Source organism: Conger conger, chromosome 13 (genome assembly GCF_963514075.1).
Source record: "Conger conger chromosome 13, fConCon1.1, whole genome shotgun sequence".
Lineage (NCBI taxonomy): Eukaryota > Metazoa > Chordata > Actinopteri > Anguilliformes > Congridae > Conger > Conger conger.
The window spans coordinates 6,322,527-6,346,031 of record NC_083772.1 but is presented as its reverse complement, the minus strand read 5'-3'; the positions used below and the strand labels follow the sequence as shown (position 1 = coordinate 6,346,031).

Below are 23,505 nucleotides of genomic sequence, written 5' to 3'. Positions count from 1 at the left end.
TCCCACTGAAGCCAGCTAGCAAACAGCACATTTCACCATCTGCATTGTTGGCCCAGGTCACTAGATTTCAGTTATTGAGTACAGTACAGTTTTTATGTCACTGTCTCCTGGGCTTGGAAAAAATTTAATGTAACACTAGTAATTTTTGATTTAAAATTTTTTATTGTTAACAAGCATGCAAAATCCCTTTGGCATCCATCAGCATGGAAAAAGCCAAAAAGAAATACATGAATGGTTAAACATACCACATACCACTGTAAGGCCAGTAATAACAATTTAAACATCTGGAAGGGTTGCAAACTTGCCAGGAAGAGGACGCAAGTGTGCATTGTCCCAAAGTACAGTGAGGAAGATGGTGAGGGAGATAATAAATAACCCATGGATTGTGGTTTAAGAATTACAGAGAAATTCCAAAAATTGTGGACAAAATACCTGGATGAAATATTACCACATTTTGCTAAGTATATTCAGGAGCATACTATACAGCAAGTAACTGGAGACTTTGGTCCCTTAAATATGACATGCAGCTTGACGTCATATTCCATCAACAAAAATCTAAATTTAAATACCAGTGCGATTAAATGCATGTGTTTTGTTTACTTTTATCATACATTGTTTAATAAACTGACCTCACACACAATATCTCATTAATTTCACAGTGGAGTAACTATGCGACTGTTAAGTACCAAAAAAGCATTTTTGTACTTGCTCGCATCTGTTGAGCATAGCTGGGAAAAAGCAAAATTGTGTAAAAAATATATATCCTTGGCAAAAAACAAAAAACTATGGCTCTCTATTTAAAGCTATACCTGACTAGAATGACCCTAGATTAGTGATATAATTTTTAAATGCACACTTTTCAAAAAAATGAAAGAGTGTTGGGAAGCAAAATCAGGTGTATTACCAGGATGTAGCCCGTTAAAAAGTACTTAACAAAAAAAAAATACTCTGCAAAATATTAATTAGTTGGTCATCAACTCTTCCATTTCTGTGGCAGTAGTCGCAAGCGCTCGCTCAGCCATTTGCTTCCGGGTCAGGGGGAGGTCATCACCCGGGTCACACAGATCAGACCATCTCTGTCAGCAGAAAAGATCTTGATAAGTAAGTGTTTTACACAATATAAATGTGAAATGTATTTACAATGTACAAAACAATGCCAATGATCTGTAAAAGTTCATTAAAAAAAAAATTAAAAAGAGAGGAAAGAGCAACTCCAACTTCCACCCATTGTTTGGATCTGCTTCTAGGTCCATAGCATACTGATCATATATTTCATATAAAATACATGAGTGAATAGGTTTTATTTTAAAAGATGCTTTTTCTTTTCTAGCATAAGCTGTCAGTAGATACGACTGATAGTGTGCTGCCTAGGTAGGAGTAAGAATGGAAATGGTACAGAATGGTAACAGACTACAATATTTTTCACTACATATTGTACAGGACAGACAGCTCTATCCACATCCACCTGCCTTGAATTTGGCTCATTGCATATCTACTGATGTTGTGAGTGTGTGTGTGTGTGTGCAATTCGGTAAAAGATTTCAGCACAGTTGTGGAGACAAGGGATCCAGGCCTCACCTGTCTGATAGTGCCAGTGCTGATGGAGAGCTTGACCAGACTCCACCCCGGCACCAGTAGAACAGAGGAGAGGGCCAGCAGCCAGCCCAGCACGTACGCCCAGTCTGGATACACATACCAGCGGTTAAAGGTCAGGGGCTGGTACTTCACCACAGAGAAGATGAAGGATCCCTATGGGAGAGGAGGAAGAGTGGAAGGTTTTGTTAATGTTACACACGCCATGCTGCCATTGTGTCATAGAAGTAGAAATTACATGAAATTGAGTTCAGTGTATGCAGTTAAAAACACTAAATTACCAATTTATTCAGTATTTCCTAGATGTATTTTTCATCTGCTGTTGTAGTAGCAGCGGTTCAGCAGTTCTGTTGGTGAAAATGCCTTGTTAATTAGAGAGGTCAGAAGAGTGGCCAGGCACTGCTATCAGGAAGGCAATAGTAACTTCATCTTCAGTGTAAAGAAGAACAAGGAGTCCTGGAAGTGATGGTATGGCCCCCACAGAGCCCTGATCTCAACATCATCGAGTCTGTCTGGGATTACATGAAGAGGCAGAAGCATTTGAGGCTGCCTAAATCCACAGAAGAACTGTGGCTAGTTCTCCAAGATGTTTGGAACCTACCTGCTGAGTTCCATAGTTGGAAGTATACCAAGAGGAATTGATGCTGTTTTGAAGGCAAAGGGTGGTCACACCAAAGATTTATTTGATATAGATTTTTCTTCTGTTCATTCACTTCTTCTGTTCATGCATTTTGTTCATTGAAAAAAATAAACAATAAACATTTCTATTTTTGAAAGCATTCTTATTTTACAGCATTTTTTCACACCTGCCTAAAACTTTGCACAGTTCTGTATATCTTTGCACCCTCTTCTGGCACCTGTGCAATTGTTTCACTGCTGAAATTGTTTCTGCTGAGGCACACCATTACCCTACATTTGCTCATTGTGCATGTGACAAGGCATGTGACCAAGGACACAACTGAACGTGTGGTGAGTGAATCTATTACACTTCCTGATGCACTTGCTGTCTCTGTATATTACACAGTATACTCTACAGGCTGAACCCAAATCACTGCAGTCTCTGTGTAACGGGTGAGAAATTGCGTGGGATTTGAACCCCGGCCTCTCACTCGTCCAAATATTTGTTGAACTCAGCTAAAGACAAACTCGCCTCTAGCCAAGGGCAACAGTGTTCTTTTTTAATTTGAGGGTTACGTCATCAGGGAGCGTTGTCGAGGTAACCTGCTACCAGCCTTCACTTTCTCTGCACTTCACCACTGAACTAGCTGAGCTAACCACGCGACATCTGCACTCCAGACTTTGGTCTTACATACTGTGGCATAGACTGTAGTGCTCAGCGTCATTATGTGAAGAGCAAAGGGCTGTGCGGGTAAATGCACTTAGACTGGATTACAGACCTCACTCATTGCCATGGATTACGACCCTTTTAAAATGTAAAATTACATGGAAAAATCAGTTTAATTAATTTAATCAAATTAATGAAATGAATTAATTGAATGTATAAAGTGCAGTCCGTAAACATTTGGACGGTGGAATAATTTTGTTCTTTTCACTAATGACAAATCAGAAACAGCTAAGAAGTCAAACTCACCAGGGTCACCAGTGGGGTGAAGTAGAGCCAGCAGAGCTTAAAGATGAGGCTGGGCCGTTCCCCGGTCATGTCCTCGATCACATCCATCATGCGCTCCGCCCCTGCTCCAGGGCAAACAGGAATGACGGTGAGTGTAGTGTGTCATGCATAATGGGAGATTCAACTAGGGGGAAAAAACCCTCAAAAAAGGCAGAAAATGGGTGTAGAAGCCAAAAGGTTTAAGATATCTCCGCTTGTGCGTCCCCCTAGTGGCCAACTATACAATTATTTAAGGGCACCCCTGGATGACGCAAGCAGCATTTGCCAGTTGAAGACAGGTGCATACCTGAAGGACAATGAGCTGAAATAGTTCTTTTTAACAAGCTTCACTTTAAAGTTTCAATTGTTTTCATTTGTTTAGGAAAGGAAGCCATAAGCCATTTCCAGAAGTGCTTTGTTTTGGGTTGTTGCGACGTATCCTTTTTTGTTTGGGCTATTTTCCACCTGTTATATAGTCTATCCTGCATAGCATATGGCTAGTATTTGAGCTACAAACATAGCCTATACACGCACACTCATTCATTAGTCCGTTAAACACTGTCAATCTGAAAGACTGGATACTTTGAACAAATCAAGAAGAAGCAATCAACTACCGTGAGTAGCCCAATGCAATGATAAATGAAGTAAAACTGAATTAAAGTGAACTTAGTTATAACTCGTATCGGTGATAGAAAACAGCTTTTAGAAATAGTAGACAAGGCTGTCACAATGGGAAATGAATGATGACAAATTGCAAAATTTTGTTTTGTAAGCACAGTGGAGCAGTGTGTTATGGAACTGCTGTCTCTCTGCCTTAAAGTTTCCCCTTTTGAAGTGGTTTTGACTGTTCTTGGTATCCATGGTGATTAATTTGCATTATTCTGGAGGCACTAGATAGCTTTTTCTTTACTAATCAAATCAGTAATTGTTCTTTTGCATACATGAACCCCCAGCCATTTCTAATATATATGGCAAAAAACGTCAGTAACTTTGAAGCTGGGTTCAATTCAGAGATATTCTACCATTCTCTGTATGTTTATTTTTGCACATTTTGAATTTCATACATTTGATATATTTTTTCGATATTCATTTTATACATAATTCTATTTTCATGGCCTCTTCTGTACATTGTGACTACTATTGTTTCCATTTTTTTATTTTATATTTCCAGTGTTGCATTGGAAAGGTATAGTTTGTTGGAAGATACACTGTTTGTGCAGTAATGTGTTAATACAGACAGCGATCTTCCTAAATCCATTCAGCAAAGTCCTGCACTCACCAAACAGCCAGCCCATGGCCAGAACCTTGAACACACACACGAAGAACATACAGGCCCCATTACAGGCATAGTCGTCCAGGAGCTGGAACACATACATCCCCCCCTGGTGGACAGAATGGGAAAGGACAAGAATAGATATTATAGGAAAAAAGGTCAGGATGAGACCAGAGATGGAATATGGAGATATGCTGCCAAAATGAATATCAGGTTTCACTTTCAAGGGGTGACTATGAGCATTAAAACTAGGTTAATCAGAGCAGAATGAATGGTGGTCAATGGAAGTTTTCCATGAAAACAGCTCAGTCAGAGAAAATTCATAGTCAACACTGGATAACTCTGTCGAATACAGGATGGTCACACAGCCTCATATCTCTCTCCAGCTGTCTTCTCACCTGTGTGACCGTCACCAGCTCCAAGATGAAGCAGGTGAGGCAGAAGAGCAGGAGGAAGATCTCTCTGCGCCCAGCCCTCCGTAGTACTTTGGGAAACAGGTCCATCACCGACGTCATCAGCACCTCCATCCCCACAAACTGAACAACAGACAGACAATATAAGGTTCACCAGAGAGAGGCAGGGAAAGGGATATAGAGGGAAAAGAGGATAAGAAAAGGATGAGAGAGAGAGAAGACACACACTAATGTTTTCCTGCTTGTGATAAACTATCAAGAAATACATCTTTATTAGTGTGATTGCGAAGAAACACACTACTGTTATTCAAAATGCAAGTTTAGTGGGCTAGCACTTATGTCACCTCCACTCTTTATTCTCCACAGTTTTTCAGCACTGAACTACTTGGGCACACTTTCCCCGAAAAACTTTAAACTATTCAGCTTGCTGAGGAATGGTGTGTTCTTTCTTTTCATATTGATATATTTTATATTTTTTGAATGATTTAACTTTTATTTCCGATTTTCCTGCTATTGAAATTAATGGTCGAATGTTCATTTGCTCGAGTGGTGACAGTTGGAATTAGAATTTTTAATGTCTCTTAACCCTCTCACTTTTCATGCTACATGCATACACTCACCAAGGACTTTATTACGAATGCAATTATCTAATCAGCCAATTGTGTGGCAGCAGTGCAGTGCATACAATCATGTAGATAAGGGCCAGGAGCTTCAGTTAATGTTCACATCAACTATCAGAATGGGGAAAAATTTGATGTAAGTGACGTTGACCATGCAATGATTGTTGGTGGCAGACAGAGTGGTTTAAGTATCTCAGAAACTGCTGATCTCCTGGGATTTTCATGCACGCTAGTCTCCAGAGTTTGCAGAGAATGGTGCAAAAAACGAAAATAAATCCAGTGAGCAGCAGTTCTGCAGACAGAAACGACTTGTTAATGAGAGACATCAGAGGAGAATGGCCACATGGTGACAGTTCTCCTCCCCAGCTGAAAACAGCCTGAGACAAGCCCTGCTTTCCCTTTCTGAGTCGTCGGATGGTTTGCCAGAACGTTCTTGAGCCCAACCGAAAGTCCTTCTCCATAGCCTCCCCGAACTCCTCCCATATCTGTGTTTTTGCTTCAGCGACTGCCGAAGCCGGAGCCCTTCTGGCCACCCGGTACCTGTCTGCTGCTTCAGGGGACCCCCACGCCAGCCAAACCTGAAAGTCCTCCTTCTTCAGTTCGACGGACTCCCTCACTGCTGGTGTCCACCAGCGGGTTCTTGGGTTGCCGCCCCGACAGGCACCGAAGACCTTCTGGCCACAGCTCCTGCTTGCCGCCCCTGCAATGGAGGCTTTGAACATGGCCCACTCGGACTTCATGTCCCCAGCCTCCCCGGGATGCGCGAGAAGTTCCTCCGGAGGTGGGAGTTGAAGACCTCATGGACGGGGGCCTCTGCCAGACATTCCCAGTTCACCCTCACTACACGTTTGGGTTTATCGGATCTGTCCGGAAGCCTCACCAGCCACTTGATCCAACTCACCACCAGGTGGTGATCAGGTGACAGCTCTGCTCCTCTCTTCACCCGAGTGTCCAAGACATACGGCCGCAGGTCTGATGATACGACCACAAAGTCGATCATCAATCTTTGGCCTAAGGTGCTCTGGTACCAAGTACACTTATGAGCTACCCTTTGCTTGAACATGGTGTTCGTTATGGACAATCCATGACCACCACAGAAGTCCAATAACAAGACACCGCTCGGGTTAAGGCAGGCCATTCCTCCCAGGTTTCTCCATCGTTGCCCAGTCGCCCAGCAGAACTATGGAGTCTCCGGGCGGCACCCTTTCCGGGATGCTGCCCAGTGACTCTAAGAAGGCCGGATACTCCAAACTGCCGTTTGGAGCAAAAGCACAAGCGACAGTCAGAGCTTTCCCCCCAGCAACATGTAGTCGCAGAGAGGCCCTCTCATTCCCCGGGTGGAACTCCAACACAGTGGCACTCAGCTGCTGGCTTGTGAGTATCCCCACACCCGCCCAGCGCCTCTCACTCTCGCCAGAGTCCAGCCCCTATCCAGGAGTTTGGTTCCGGAACCAGTGCTGTGCGTGGAGGTGAGCCCAACTATATCTAGTTGGTACCGCTCCGCCTCCCGCACTAGCTCCGGTTCCTTCCCCACCAGAGAGATGACGTTCCACATCTCCAGAATCAGTCTGCGACGCCGAGGATCAGGGCGTCCGGATCCCCGCCTTTGCTCACTGCCCGTGGGGCAAAGCACCCGACTCCGATGCCACCCCCTGCAGGTGGTGGGCCCACAGGGCGGCGACCCCATGTTACCAGTTCGGGCTGTGCCTGGCCGGGCCCCATGGGATAAGGCCCGGCCACCAGACGCTCGCCGACAAGTTCCCCTCCCGGGTCTGGCTCCAGAAGGGGACCCCGGTTTCCCTTTTCCGGGCGAGGTAACTGGGTTATTGTGAGGCCGTGTCATGGAGTCTTTGAATCACTCTTAGTCAGGCCCCTCCCCCGGAACCAATTTGCCTAGGGAGACCCTACTGGGGGCTAATGCTAATGCCCCCGACAATCTAGCTCCCAGGATCACCGGGACACACAAACCCCTCCACCACATTAAGGTGGCGATTCCTTGGAGAGGTATTTCTAAATGTTAAACTGTTGAATTTAATCATGTCCTGAATAAGACATATGTAGGTTTTATTGATTAATTGAAGTTGTTTCTCTATCATTGAAGAAAGTAAATTATATTTCACCCCAAAATGAAAATAATAATCAAGGAAATGTTATTTACAATTGTATATAGCACTTTTCAAGAACCCAAATACTTTACAAAATCTGGGGAGGAGAGGACAATTACTGTGGTGACTAACAATAGAATTCTGATTATTATTCTTTATTTACACACGGAGGACTCATTGAGACATGTTTCCCATTTTCCCATAACAGAGAACAGTAGAAGTACTCCAATATGACATTTAAAATAGAACTATACATTTCATAAAAGAAAGTAATAGAATTTAAAAGTAAAATCAATCCAATCACAAATTCTACAAAACATGTACAAATCTTCTCTGCTGTGATTTTGTTTCTTTTTGTACAATTGTCTGAACATTTTCATGGCTCCTACCATTAGTTGTCTCTGTGACTTGCTTTGTGTATCGGTATTTTTAGTTGGCTAGGTAAGCAGTGTTTGGATAGTTAACTTAGTCACTTTTGCTCTGTTTGTTTGTTTGTTTGTTCAAAAAAAAAAAAAAAAAAAAAAAAAATGGCCCTTGTCCTTATCTTTGTTGTACAGGTAGCAGTTGAAATTGTACTTCCCTCTAGGGTCTTTCAGCGAACTTATCCCTGGTTATGGGTATGCACTTTGTTGTACGTCACTCTGGATAAGAGCGTCTGCCAAATGCCAATAATGTAATGTAATGTAGTTCAGATATACACGATATATACACTTATGTCATTTGGCTGTGATGACCTCGAATAGTTCCTTTTACAGAGCATTAATTACTAGGAAACAATTGTAACTGTTTCTACAAAGCTCTGGTTCCGTTGCTTTTGAACGTTACTTCATTCTGCAGCTCAGTGGTCACCCAGAAGTATCATAACGACCTCTTTGTACAAACATTCTGATTTGTCCTAGACTGCCATGAAACCAATAGCCTTGCATTACGCATGAACTCTTCATCTCATGCCACTAATTGATTGTTATTCATACTTAGCAACCACCTAGCGACACCATAGCAAAGACCTCGTAACACACTAGCAACCTCCAAGCAACACACTAGCAACTGCCTAGCAACACCCTAGCAACACCCTAGCAACCACCGAGGAACACATTTGCAACCATCTAGTAACACCCTACCAACCACCTAGGAACATCTTAGCAACCATAGCAACCACCAAGTAACACCTTAGCAGCATCCTAGCAACAAGTAACCACTGACCAAAGACCAGGCACACTGCCAATTTGCTACAATCACACTTTCTTCAGGAAATGCACATCTCTAGTTAAAATGAAATATTGTCCAGTTTGCTTGGCAAGTAATCTTGCTGTGATCTCTGGTAACCCAGCATTATGCTTTTCTAGCTCAGCACAGCTTTACTTCATGTTAAGCAAGAACCAAACTGGGAGCATCGAGAAGTAAACAAGGGCCACAGACATTAGTAGTGGCAGCAGTATCACAGACTCAGCAGCCAGGAATGGTGACCAGCAGTCAGGAAACTGATTACCTGAGTGTCCAGGCCCAACAAGATGATCATGATGAAGAAGCAGGCGGCCCACAGCTGAGGTAGGGGCATCATTGCTACTGCTTGGGGGTACGCAATGAATGCCAGACCAGGTCCTGGAAGCAGGGGAGAACATGGGAACGAAAGACAGGAGGAGAGTGAAGGACTAAACAAACCTACCATTCTTAGCCAGGTCATATTCCCTCACATTACATTCACACAGTTCTGCATTAAGCAGATGCTGTTACGCAGAGCACCTTCCACAGATTACCTTTTTACATACTGTCTGTTAATACAGCAGTAGATTATGAAGAGTTAATCAGAATATGCAATAAAAGCAAAATCAAAAAATATTGCTTTTGTCAGAACATATGGATCAATGACGTGACTTGCTATTGTGATGTCTGAAACCCATTTATGATATTAAAATCAGTGAAAAGACAATATTGTCACAAGTTAAGTTATATGAAAAAAAACAAATGCGAGAATTAGAAATTTAAAGAACTACTTCAAATTGGCTCATGTCCTATAGGATAACAGTCTGCACCAACATGCTGAATGCAAAAATCCTACAAAAATAGTTACAAATAAAATGAAAAAACACTTTCTTGGGCATCATTTCATAGGTCTTTCTATCAACATATGAAGACTTCAGACCAGGCAGGGTGAGAAAGTTGGGTGACAGCAGGTCGAAAGCAAAGAAAAAGGCAGGCACACGATGTAGGGGTGGCATCTTCAGAGGTGGTGGTGTCCAAGCAATTCCAGCCCTTGCAGGAATTGGGCCTGCCTGGTGCCCAGGTAGGTGATATCCTGTGTATGGTGGACTGGCTGGAATACCCTTTAATAGTTACACTGTTACACACTGTCAGTGAGCAGGTGAAGTGGCGTTCCATAGAAGTTTACAACCTGCCACCCCAACACATATTGCGCGTTTCAGTGGGCCATAGTCCCTTTTCTGCACCTTTTGAGGTTGCAGGAAGGGTTAACAAGGGAAGACCATCTGTTCTCTTGTCAGTCACCCTGTATTTACAGGGTTCAGTGACTGAAATGAATTAAGCGTGGGATGTTTCATGACAAAGCAGGTTTAGGGTATATTCATGTTGAGTATTATTTTGCTTGTTTCAGTGCAAATTGTGCAATGCTGTAATTTCCACAGCAGTATACCTAGGACTTGGTACCCATCCAGGAACCTAGGGAAACTGTGGAAACCTGCCCCCGTGAAGCCACCTGTCTCAATCTCTTGACCAGCACCCACCACCGAGAGAGCAATGTTTCTAAATCCGAATTGACAAAATTTGGATTTGGACTATTTTTAGATGGAGATCAAAGGCCTGGTTTCGGCTTATAAGCACGGCAAACCAAGCTATCTGAGGGTGTCTGTAGCCAGACCCCCATGCACCCAGTGCATGTAGTTTTCATTGCCAGGTATGACTTTTAAGACTCTGCGATTGTTTTCTGAACCATTGCCTGGACTTTGGTTTTTGAACGGCCTTATCTCTGATACATCTATTTGCTGGAAATTGACCATTGCCTGTTTGATCTGCCACAAAATTAAAAAAGACTCTGGTCTCTTCTTTGGTCTCGCTCTTGGGTTCAGTGTTCTGGTGCCTTTTTTAACCTATTTTAATTTTTTCAACACTGGATTCCCTTATTTCTCATTGACCCCAAGATGATTGATGGAGCTATCAGTCTCCAAAAACATCTACATGTATATACATTCAGTAAGCACTTTATTAGGTATCTACTAGAGATGTTCAGATTGCATTTTTTCTTTCTTGATACCAATTTTGATACCTGAACTTGCATATTGGCCGATACCTGGTCATTAAAAAATCATTTAATTTCAAAAAAAGGTTTTTTGTCTAATTGCAGTGTAGCCTCTCAGTTACAGAAATCTGTAGTTAAATCTGGTTTACGTCCTGGCATGCTGGTCGATCATGTGTAATTTTTTTTAATGCATCGATTAAAACGATAATTCTTCATGTTTTCATTCCTCTTCCCTATGGCCTTCTGTCTGATGGACTTGATTGGCATCTGTTAATTTGCAGCTGTTAAGAACTTTGTAACAGATGGGGTTGTGCACTCAAAATGTTGTGGTCACGCAATATTTGCCTGATATGATATGATACCACCGGGTTTACTTTACCATAGGTGACTGGTCTAATGATTTTACTTTGTATGCCAATACAGGTCTCTGTGCCTTTATGTAACAGGAAACTTTGCCAATGCATTTTGTATGGCGCAGGAGAAATGTAGTGCCCCCGATCAGTTGGTTGGTGCCTTGCATGACAGCCAGTTGCCGTTTGTTTGTGAGTGGCTGTGAATGGGTGTTCCCAGACATTCACATGTCACCCCCCTGCTCAGCAACCTCCACTGGCTGCCTGTTATGGCTCGCATTAAATTTAAAACTTTGGTGCTCGCATACCAGGCAGTTAAAGGATCAGCCCCTGTGTATATTCAATCCCTTATCAAGACCTATACACCAACAAGACAGTGGTATGCTAGTTTGAATGTTGATTGTACTCTTCAAGGGTTCTGAATTTCTGTATGTTTACACTAGGACTCAGAACTGTACTGTCCTCTCAGGTCTACTTTTGCACTTGTTCTTGTGATTGATTTGCACTTTGTTGTACGTTGCTCTGGATAAGAGCGTCTGCTAAATGCCACGTAATGTAATGTAATGTAATGGGTGAATGAGAGGCATCAATTGTAAAGTGCATTGGATAAAAGCGATATATAAATGCAGTCCTTTTACCATTACAGTCCGCACTGTCACGGTCTGGATTCAATTCAAGCTCATGAGGCTCATCCATGCACCACAGCCTTAACCAAATTACATTTTTATATATTTGTCACATCTTCATAATTGGTCTTCACATACTGTGCAAGTACCTGATTCTGCAACTTCCTCTATGGGGACGCTCTGCTCATGTGCCATGAACCCCAGCACAGAAAAGACTGCAAATCCTGCCACCAGGCTGGTCCCGCTGTTCAGCAGACACAGCCATAAACTGTCCCTGTAGAAACACCACCAGGAGGCTAAACATTCTCTGACCAGCCGTCATTTTTGCATTTAGTTTCTTCCAAGGTGAAAGAAATTCACTGCTAAGTGGCTTGTGTTGGTATTTGAGTATTGCAGTGTATGGTTAAGAAGCTGACCATTTTCCTCTGTGTTTCTGCCCTAGTGTATTGTGGGTAAGCTTGGGCCTTACTTGTAACAGTTGTTGTTATAGGTGTTGTAGCTACCCAGGACAGTTAGAGTACCCGCTCCAAGACTGTAGGAGAAGAAAATCTGAGCTCCTGCCTCCATCCACACCTGCAGTGACATCACAAACGTTGAACACATTGGGTGTTGCTTAACACAGAGAAAAGCATTTGTTCCCTGGCTGGGTGAAATTAAGGTGATGGGGTGCAGCTGGTGTTATGGAGTACTTACCTGTGGGTCTGCCAGGCGGGAGGGGGCAGGGTACAGGTAGAACTCCACCCCTTGCAAAGCTCCAGGTAGAGTTAGCCCTCGTATTAACAACACCAAAAGCATCAGGTATGGGAAGGTAGCTGTGAAATAAACCACCTGGTGAGAGAGGGAAAGAAAGAGTGAGAGAGAGAGAAAAATGATGGTTCATTTCTATGGAAAAATGTTATAAATAAATAAACATGAATATTAAATGTCAGTCTGGTTTATACTGTATGTCCCTGTTTGAGTCTGTTAAATTCAAGTTCCACACCCGTCACTATGTGTTGAGTCTTTTACTTTGTGGGTCTCAATCTACTGAGAGGTTACCTGGGTAAGGACATTCTTTACTTATCTCTGTCAGTAAATCAGGGACAGACCTTGCCTGTAGACTTCACCCCCTTCCAGATGCAGAAGTAGCAGATGACCCATATAGTGATGAGACACAGGAGCAGCTCCCACCTCACACTGCCCACCTCCTCAATGCCCCCCGAGATCAGCAGCACACGTCTCCTGGGACAGGGGGAAGAGAGAAAGAGAGGGAGAGGGAAAGGTAATGAGGGAAAAAAATGGAAAAAGCAGAGAGAAAAATTGTAACAGATTTATTTACATAAAAAATATTTACTTACATTTATTCCAGTGTAGGAAACATGATTCTCTGCACACCCCTTGCACATTGGCCCAACCATGTACACAAATAATGAACTTCTTCTCCACTTATGGATTAATTTATGGCTCAGAAAGAATAATTGTGCAAACATAAATGCACAAAGGTGAAACTAGGCCAATGTGCTCCATCTCCACATACACTTGCAAACTATACCCTTACACATCACCTGATTTATTTATCTTTGCAGACACTATTATCCAGAGCAATTGACATGCATTTATACAACTGGATATTTACAGAAGCAATTCAGGCTAAGTACCGTAGTCTCTTTGAACCCACAATCTCTGGTTTCCCAGTTCTATAACCCTGAATACTGTAGGAGGTGCAGCCTGCAGACTTACTCCCAAAACTCGGTGGCTGCAGAAGATGAGCTGTTGGGCTGTTGGGTCCAGTTCACAGTGAGGTTTTGATTGGAGAAATCCACACAGTGATCTGAAGCACAGAGAGTCGCCGATAGGGAATGATCCCAGTCCTGACCTCGGCAGAAGCATGCAATTGCACTAGCTTTGACAGATAGTAGCATGTCCACTACTACAGGAGGCACCTGCATACAATACTGTAGTACACCGCAGTGCAATACTGTAGTACACGACTTTTCTTACTCCGCTCTCAGAGTCAGTGCTGAGAAGGTTTATAATGTTATAAATTGTGAGGTGGATGAGAGGTGATCCGCTGCCAGTGTAGTTCATAGAAACAGGATGAACTGTAACTGCTGTGGCTGCTCTTCAAATTCCAGTGGATGTTCTTCATTTATTAATGTATTTTAAAGTGTAATGAGCATCAAGGTTCAGCCTGTAGCCTAGTGGCAAATGTATATTACTGGTTCAAGCCCTGATGTAGCCATAATAAGATCCACACAGTAGTTGGACCCTTGAGCAAGACCCTTAACCTCGGAAATAAAAGACTATGCGCTTGCAGTGTGTTCTGCAGGTGGAGTTATAGCACGTACAAAACATTTCATACTTTACCTGAGTTCCAGGTGTTGGAGCAGCTGGCCCAGGGCAGCTCAGAGCTGAAGGAGAAGTAGAGGTAGAAGAGTGCCCAGGCCAGGATGATCATATAAGAGATGACATTGTAAATCATGATCAGCTGACCAGCATAGCCAATCCCTGAGACAAATACACATACACACACATGCACACACACTCAATTAACACCTGGTTATGCAATCATCGGTTTGAACAGCAACTTGTACAATTAATGTTTATGCCGTGCCTGCTGTGGTTCCTCTTCACATTAGCACTCGTGATAATAACATTGATGTCTTCTGCTTTGAGAGACACACTGAGCATATGACAAATTCCAGTAATATACTGTGAATATTTCTTGCAATTAGCCCATTTCCCCCCTTAAGAGTTGAATCAACCTTTTAGCCTCACAGAGTTAGAGTCTGACAGCAGTGTAAGATGTCAGCTATAGTTATAATAGATTCATTTTCCTGGGTGAACTTTGGTTTGGGAGAACATTCTATCCCCCTCCTGTATGACAATCAAGCACTGTAACCCTACTGCTGATTATCCATTTGCTCCCAGTGTATTTAATGACCTCACTCCACCTCTCCATACTTGGATGCAAGGCAGCAGAAATTGGCCTGACATCAGGGCGCTCAACACACAAGAAGAGTGCGACAGCCTAGAGCAACAATTAATAACCACTGTGTACTTTCTCTTGTTTGCATTTTATATGAGCATATTGAGTTTGGAGATTTTCATGTGAGAAGAACTGAACTCAAACACTGGCCACACAGGGAGATTTGGCTCTTCTCTCCATTGCTCCCTGTCGGTAAAGCCAAAGTGATCTCAGTTTTACCAATTTGCTCACAGAGGTTTCTGGCCTCTCACCCTCAGCCAATGGGCACAGCTTCCTCCAGCAGGTGATGGCCCCCTCTTGGGTGTACTGCCCCATGGCAGTCTCCAGCAGGAACAGGGGTATCCCACAGGTCACCACAAAGACCAAATATGGCACAAGGAACGCTCCTGCAGACACACCCACACACAAAGTTAACATTCAAGATAAATATTCAGTCAGCAGTCCCATGACTGGTATTTGAACAAAACCAGAGATGTTTACTTTCAGGTTGTCAGTAATGTGTGACTGTGTAAGGGACTGAGCACTAAACACACCATTGAGAATAAATCAATATGTAAATCAATACTCATTCAAAACATAATACGTACATAATACGTACTTTTAATATGTACATTTTAATCAAACTAAAAGTTCATATAAGCTCATAAACAGCCTTCATTCAAATTCAGTCTCAAAATCAGTCTTTGTCCTGATCACTTACTCACACTCTCACTCATACTCTCACTCATACTCACACTCACACTTACACTCACACTCACACTCACACTCACACTCACACTCACACTCTCACTTACACTCACACTCACACTCACTCACACTCTCACTCATACTCTCACTTACACTCACACCCATACTCACAATCACACTCACACTTACACTTACACTCTCACTCACACTCACACTCACACTCACACTCACACTCACACTCACACTTACGCTCACGCTCACACTCACTCTCACTCACACTTACACTCACACTCACACTCACACTCTCACTTACGCTCACACTCACTCTCACTCTCACTCATCTCACTCTCACTCTCACTCATACACTCACACTCTCACTCTCACTCATACTCTCACTCCATCTCACACTCACACTCACTCACACTCTCTCTCATACTCACACTCACACTTAGACTCTCACTCTCACTCTCACTCTCACTCATACTCAAACTCATGCACTCGTACTCACATTCATACACTCATCCCACTCACCGCCGCCATTCTTGTAGCAGAGGTATGGGAACCTCCACACGTTTCCCAGCCCCACCATGCTCCCTGCCACTGCCAGGAGGAACTCCACCTTACTCCCCCACTGCCCCCTCTCCTCCAATGACCTTTCTGCGGTCTCCCTCTCCTTCTTCATCCCTTCTGCTGTCCGTTCCATAATCTCTGATTATGTTTTCTGTCTAGACACAGTGAGCTGAGATCAAACAGAGGCTGATGTTTACCTGCTGACTGACAGACACCTCCTACATGTGCACAGTGTACCTGAGATTCTGAGCCAAGTTACGAATGAGTGACAGGGCCTTAAAGAATCATTATTTTGTAAATCACAAGCTGTTCTGAAAATAATATGTATAAAACATTATGTATGAAAGTGAGCTAATCATGAAACTTTATTTTCAGAAAGAGCAAGAGAAGAAAATTGTTTTCCTGGAAAATAGATTGGATAGTTTGGAGCAATATTCCAGGATGAATGATGTGATCATCTCAGGTTTGAAGGTCAAACCAAGGAGCTTTCTCCAGGCGGTGAAAGGCCCTGCATCGGAGAGAAGTTCTGAACATGAAGGGACAACTGAGGAACAGGTAGCAACATTCCTCTGTGGAAAAAACATTGATATTGACATTGACAGTATTGAAGCATGCCACACACTGCCAACTGGGAAGCAGAACGACAGGCAAGCAATACCTTCAATAATTGTTCGATTTGCAAACAGAAAACATAAAGTAAATCTGCTGAAACAGGGTAGAAATTTAAAGGGCTCAAATGTCTACTTAAACAAACATCTCACCAAAAGAAATGCTGACATAGCCAGAAGAGCAAGGGCTCTAAGAAAACAAGGTAAAATTCAGTCCACTTGGACTATCAGCTGTAAAGTCTTCATTAAACCGATTGGTGCAGCAGAGAATTCCTATGGGCAATGCATCAGTAGCATTGACCAACTGGACAAGTTTGACAGAGACCACTGATTAGTATTGTTTCCATCATTGTTCTTGTATGGGTAAAGAAATATATATATTATGAATGTATTTGAACATGACATTGACCCTGAGAGCAATTTCTTTCAAAATATAAGTAATAATTGTGGTTACTATACGGAAGAGAAGTTCAATAAGAGCATTAAATTAGATCAAGGATTATCAATCATTCATTTTAATAGTAGAAGCCTATATGCCAACTTCGGAAAAATTGAAGAGTATATAAAGCAGTTTAAAAAACCATTCAATATTATAGCTGTTTCTGAGACATGGCTCAACCCTGAGAAGGGATTGGAGAACATGGAGTTGCATGGATATGAACTGAACTATAGGAACAGGGTGAACAGAGGGGGAGGGGGAGTGGCTTTGTACATAGACAGGAACCTAAGGTACAAGATAATAGAAAGTATATCAACTATTATTAATGACGTAATGGAATGTATTACTATAGAAATTTGTATGGGTACAAAAAGAAATGTAATTGTCAGCTGTGTATACAGAACTCCAGGGTCTAACATTGAAATATTTACAGAGATTATGGAGGTAATGTTTGCCAAAATAGATCAGAAGGGACATTTTATGTGTGGGGATTATAACATTGATCTCCTTAATCCTAACAAGCATAAAAGGACCGATGAGTTTATCGACGCAATGTTTACTATGTTTACTTTCCAACTATCACTAAGCCAACCAGAGTGACATCTTACAGTGCCACTCTGATTGACAATATCTACACTAATTATATGGACAGCAATATAGTGAGTGGTATACTTCTGAATGACATCAGTGATCACTTGCCAGTTTTCGTGGTGTATGAGTGTGATCATTGGAATGCGAAAGAAAATAATATAATTAAATACAAGAGAGTGAGAACTGTTGAATCCCTCAGTGCATTCAGAACAGACCTACTGGCACAGGCCTGGGAAGAGGTGTATGATGAGTGTGATGTAGACAGAGCATATGATACATTTCTTGAAAGATTCCAAACACTATACGACAAAAACTGTCCATTACAGCAATGCAACAGGAAGCATAGACACATTGAATTACCCTGGATTACAAAGGGGTTACAGAATGCCAGCAAAAAAAAGAATTTATTATATAGGAAATTCATAAAAAATAGAACCAATGAAGCTGAAATAAAGTATAAAACATATAAAAATAAGTTTACAAATATAATGAGGAGTTGCAAGAAGGAATATTATAATAAATCATTAGAGAAAAATAAAAATAATAGTAAAGGGATATGGAACGTATTAAATAATATTATTAGAAAAGGAACTGCAAATAATAATTACCCTGATTATTTTATTGATAATAATAATACGATAAACAACATGAATGTGGTGGTTAATGAGTTCAATTATTTTTTTGTAAACGTGGGACCAAGATTGGCAGACGGAATCCCTGATCGGTCAAGAGAAGGGGGGGCAGCGGGAGATGGTATAGATATAAATTCACACTCCAGAGTCTTAAGAGCTGTTGATGAAAAAGAAATTGTTGATATTATCAACACCTGCAAGATAAAAACTTCAACTGACTGGAATGGGTTTGATATGACCGTGGTAAAGGAAGTGGTTGAGGGTGTTGCAAAACCATTAAGTCACATCTTTAACTTCATTTAACTTCATTTCAAAAGGGTATATTTCCAGGTAAAATGAAAACTGCAAAGGTGATCCCTAAAACAGGTGATAAGCATCAATTTACTAATTATAGACCCGTGTCCCTACTATCTCAATTCTCTAAAATCTTAGAAAAATGTTTCATTAATAGATTAGACAACTTTATCGAGGAACATAACTTATTATCAGATAGCCAATATGGTTTTAGAGCCAACAGGTCAACAGCTATGGCATTAATGGAGCTAACAGAGGAAATAACTAATTGTATAGATAAGGAAAAGTATGCTGTAGGAATATTTATAGATTTAAAGAAAGCGTTTGATACAATTAATCATGATATATTGCTTAGTAAAATGGAAAGGTATGGAATCAGAGGAGTAGGGCTAAAAAGCTATATCAGCAACAGGCAACAATTTGTACAGTTGGGAGATCACAAATCATCTTGCTTAGACATTATATGTGGAGTCCCGCAAGGGTCAGTACTTGGTCCAATATTGTTTATTTTATATATAAATGATATATATAAAGTATCAAAATTATTTAAATTGGTTTTATTTGCAGATGATACCAACATCCTTTGTTCCGGAGATAATTTAGAACACCTCTTAGCGATGGTTAAAATAGAAATGAATAAATTAAAAACATGGTTTGATGTAAATAGATTATCATTGAATTGGAATAAAACCAAATTAATGATTTTTGGTAATCGTAAAATAGACACAAGAGTGCAACTGGTTGTGGACCAGGTTGATATTGAGAGGGTATATGAAATAAAATTTCTAGGGGAAATACTAGACTGTAAAGTTTCTTGGAAGCCACAGGTAAAATATATAAGATCCAAACTATCAAGGAGCATTGCTGTGTTGGGGAAAGCCAAACATATACTGGAACAAAGGGTGTTGTATATTTTATATTGTTCACTTGTACTGCCGTATTTGACTGACTGTGTGGAGGTTTGGGGGAATGCCTATAAAACAACTTTACAACCATTATGTATACTCCAAAAAAGAGCATTAAGAATTGTACACCATGTTGGGTACAGGGAACATACTAATATATTATTTCTGAATTCCAAGTGTCTCAAGTTTATGGATCTGGTCAAGTTCAAAACTGCTCAAATGTTGTATAAAGCAAAGAATCATTTACTCCCCTGTAACATTCAAAAGTTATTTAAGGACAAAGAATGTGGGTATAATTTAAGAGGGAAAAATAATTTTGAGAAACGCTGTGTTTGCACAAATTTGAAGAGCATGAGCATTTCATTTGGTGAAATGACTCTGTGGAACAGTTTGAATAATGAAATAAAACATTAAAAATATTATGATTGAGGGGGTGTCTTGGTGGCGCAGCCTGTAGAGCACTGACCGCATGCTCATTGTGAGCCGCGACGTCGGCGGTTCGAATCCGACCGTCCGACATTTGTCGCATGTCTTCCCCTTTCTCTCGCTCCCATTCTTCCTGTCTCTCTATACTATATACTGTCCAATAAAGCTGAAAAAGGCCTAAAAAATATATATATATTATGATTGAGGGATACAGAGAAGAGGAAGCGGGGTGAGGGCGCATGGCAATAAGGTACATTATGGCTCAGGTTAAAAGGAAAATAAGGAAATATGAAAAGTAATTAAATAGAATGTTGACAGAGACCTGATTTAAGTTTATTTTTGAAGTAAATAGGGGTAGGACCAGATAAGCAGAGGCTTCATTCCTACTCCTTTTCGAACAAATACTATTATTTTTATTGTAATTATGATGAATTTTGTACATTATTATGTTTTTGTTTTTTGTTTTTTTTTCTCCTTTTTGTTTTAAGATGTTTTTAATGTATTGTGTATTGTACTTATTATTATTTTCAAAATGTTTTTATGTTAATGTTCGAAATAAAGAAACATTCATTCATTCATTCATTCATTCATTCAGTCATTCATTCAAGGTGGGTAATCAAGATGGCGACCGCAGTGTCCACTGCTCAAGCGAGTCAAACTTTTAAACGTTTTAAACGTCTTAATCGCCCTACTTTTCAACGTTTCAATTGCGGATTGCCTCCTATTTTAACTTTTCCACAAAGATGCGTGATTGTCATTGTTTTAATCTTTTGCCTGATCGCTTGCTCGTCACACTGTCACTTCTTGCCTGACGATGGGGAGGGAATCTACTTCCCGACTGCAGGTAGCCAATATCTGCTGTTCTCCGGGTTCTTGGATATTGGCCGTGCCAGAGCCCCATCATCAGCTAGTAAGGATGGGGTCCCTACGTCGAGCTCTTCTGTTGGATTCATCTGGCTGACGCTGATACTACTCTTGGCCGGTGACGTTGAGCTAAACCCTGGCCCAGCTAGCCCAGCTAGCCCAGCAGCTAGCTTGGACTTTCCTCCACCTGCGCTGCTTTCTTCGGCGGGCCGTGGCGGTCCCGCACTGGCGGCGATTGGCCTGGTGTCTGGGTTGCTGGCTCCTCTGGTCTGCTTCAGTGGAGGTCTGCTGGCTGATTTGCAGTATCTTCCGGTATGCTGCGGCGGGACTGTTGAGGTGATCGCCGGACTGTCGGCCTATCCTGGCGTTGGTTCATCCCGGGAGGATTTCGCTCCTGCTGCGGTGGTGGCTCGTCTTCAGCCCGGATCCGTAGCAGGGCGGCCTGCGCTTCCCTGCGGCCCATTTGGGCTTCGGAGCGGCAGCGGACTTTTGTCAACAACGTTTGCCTCGAGTACAGCAACTGAGTTGCGGAGCACCAGCTGGCTTCCTGAATGGTCCGGTAAGGATACCACGGCTTTGTGTGTCATCCCCACTATCAGCCCCCTCCCAGTTCGTCTTCCTCGTCGTGCTTCCAGGCCAAGCAGAGCTGTGCAGGGAAACCTGGTGGTTGTTTCTACTGGTATTGCGTTGCCCGGCTGTGCTCCTTCTGCTTCTTTGGGATCTAATGATTTGGGGTCACTGCAGGATCTGCGGGCCATAAATGGTTTGAAGCTCCTGCCTCTAAATTCGAGGAGTTTGCTGCCCAAGTTGGATTTCATTAACTGTATGATTGTCGATGCCGCCCCCGACATACTTGTTATTACCGAATCTTGGTTGTCTGGGAAAATGTCCAACTCGGATGTTTCTATTGCCGGTTTTAATTTGTTTAGATCTGATAGGAGAGCTAAAGGAGGCGGAGTGGCTATATTTGTCAGGGAACACCTAGCCGTACGGGTCCTTGTGTCCTCCACCGTTCCGAAATGTTTTGAGTGTTTAGTTTTAGATGTTTGTTTGGGTGGTGACGTCCATATTGTGGTTGCTGGTGTTTATCGCCCACCCTCTGCGCCAACATCAGCATTAGATGAGTTGGGGAAGGTGTTATCTATGTATGCCTCTTCCGAATTAATGGTGCTGGGCGATTTAAACATGGACTGGCTCTCTGATAGCTCTACTAGTCTTAAACAGCTCTGCTTAGATTTAGATCTATCTCAACTTATTTTACACCCCACAAGACCAAATGCCAAATCTCCATCTAGATCCACCCTAATTGATATTATATTAACTAATAGGCCATTTAAATATCCTCAGTGCGGGGTGTTTGCACCAGGCATTAGCGACCACTGCCCTATAGCTTGTGTTAGATTAGTCAAAGCTAATAAATCCAATGGTCACCTCATCACAAAGCGTAATTTTAAAGATTTTATAGAACAAGGCTTCCTACATGATTTATCCCACTCTGATTTAGATAAATTATGCTTAATCCCTGATCCCGAGTTAGCTTCTGACCACTTCTCCCATATTATTAATTCCATCACTAATAAGCATGCTCCTTATAAAAATCTCAGAGTAAAAAATCGCTCTAGTCCTTGGATTTCTGAGGAAGTCATCGAAACCCTTCAACTCAGAGACTTCAACCGCCTGGACTACTGCCAGATCTACTGGTAATCCGACAGACTGGTTACATTTCAGGAAAATGCGGTATAAAAGTACTAGTATAGTCAGGAAAGCCAAATCTGATTTATATTTATCTTCATTTGCAAATGCCCAAGGAAACTCAGCCAGTTTTTGGAAAACTGTAAAATCACTTAAATCTGGATCTACCTCTACTCTCCCACCTCAAATTAGCTATGAGAATGATGTAATTTCAGACAAATCAATAATGTGCAACGCATTTAACCAACATTTTGTAGCTTCTGGCCTTCTATTTGATAGGCTTTCAGCCAATACGGTCTCGCCGGGACACGTCCATGACCCGTCATTGGCCGAAAACCTTTCGCCCCCCCCCCCCCCCACCTGCTAATAGATTCTCTTTTAGACCGGTTAGTGACTATGAAGTTTTCATGGCACTCTCACATCTGAATATTAAAAAGTCTAAGGGTGAGGATGACATAGCCCCTTATCTTTTGCGTCTCAGTGCTCACCTGGTCGCCTCCCCGCTTGCTCACATTTTTAACCTAACTTTTATCTCCGGTGAAATCCCAACGGTCTGGAAGTCCGCACAGGTCGTGCCCCTGCTTAAAGGGGGTGACACCAGTGACCTAAACAATTATCGTCCCATCTCTAGACTGTGCTGCCTAGCTAAGGTTTTAGAAACCCTGGCAATTGAACAGCTGCAGGCTTTTTTAGACGCATACAATATCCTACACTCACACCAATCAGGATTCAGACCCGGTCATAGCACTGTTACTGCCACTTCCCTCGTCATTAATGATATTGTGAATGGTCTTGATAATCGCCAACATTGTGCTGCCCTCTTTGTCGACCTGTCTAAGGCCTTCGACACTGTTGATCATGGTATTTTGTTAAGTATGTTAGCTTCCATTGGCCTGGATGACCTTTCTCTTAGTTGGTTCTCTAACTACTTGTCTGGGAGAAAGCAGTCAGTTGTTGCTGGCAATCTTAGATCCAGCTCTTTATCTG

At 42.1% G+C, this 23,505-nt stretch overlaps 1 protein-coding gene across 1 annotated transcript; it reads right to left on the bottom strand.

Annotated features, from left to right (window-relative positions):
• Positions 1-962: 962 nt before the first annotated feature.
• LOC133108260 (sodium- and chloride-dependent GABA transporter 2-like) lies at positions 963-16,200 on the bottom strand. The gene is made up of 14 exons (XM_061217728.1): positions 16,029-16,200; positions 15,062-15,196; positions 14,189-14,329; positions 13,562-13,652; positions 12,931-13,063; positions 12,536-12,670; positions 12,312-12,415; positions 11,992-12,116; positions 9,103-9,215; positions 4,874-5,011; positions 4,482-4,584; positions 3,185-3,285; positions 1,579-1,749; positions 963-1,076 (listed from the first exon to the last, which is right to left on the bottom strand). Exons 1-14 carry the CDS (start codon positions 16,198-16,200, stop codon positions 963-965), a joined length of 1,776 nt encoding a protein of 591 aa, XP_061073712.1.
• Positions 16,201-23,505: the final 7,305 nt, after the last annotated feature.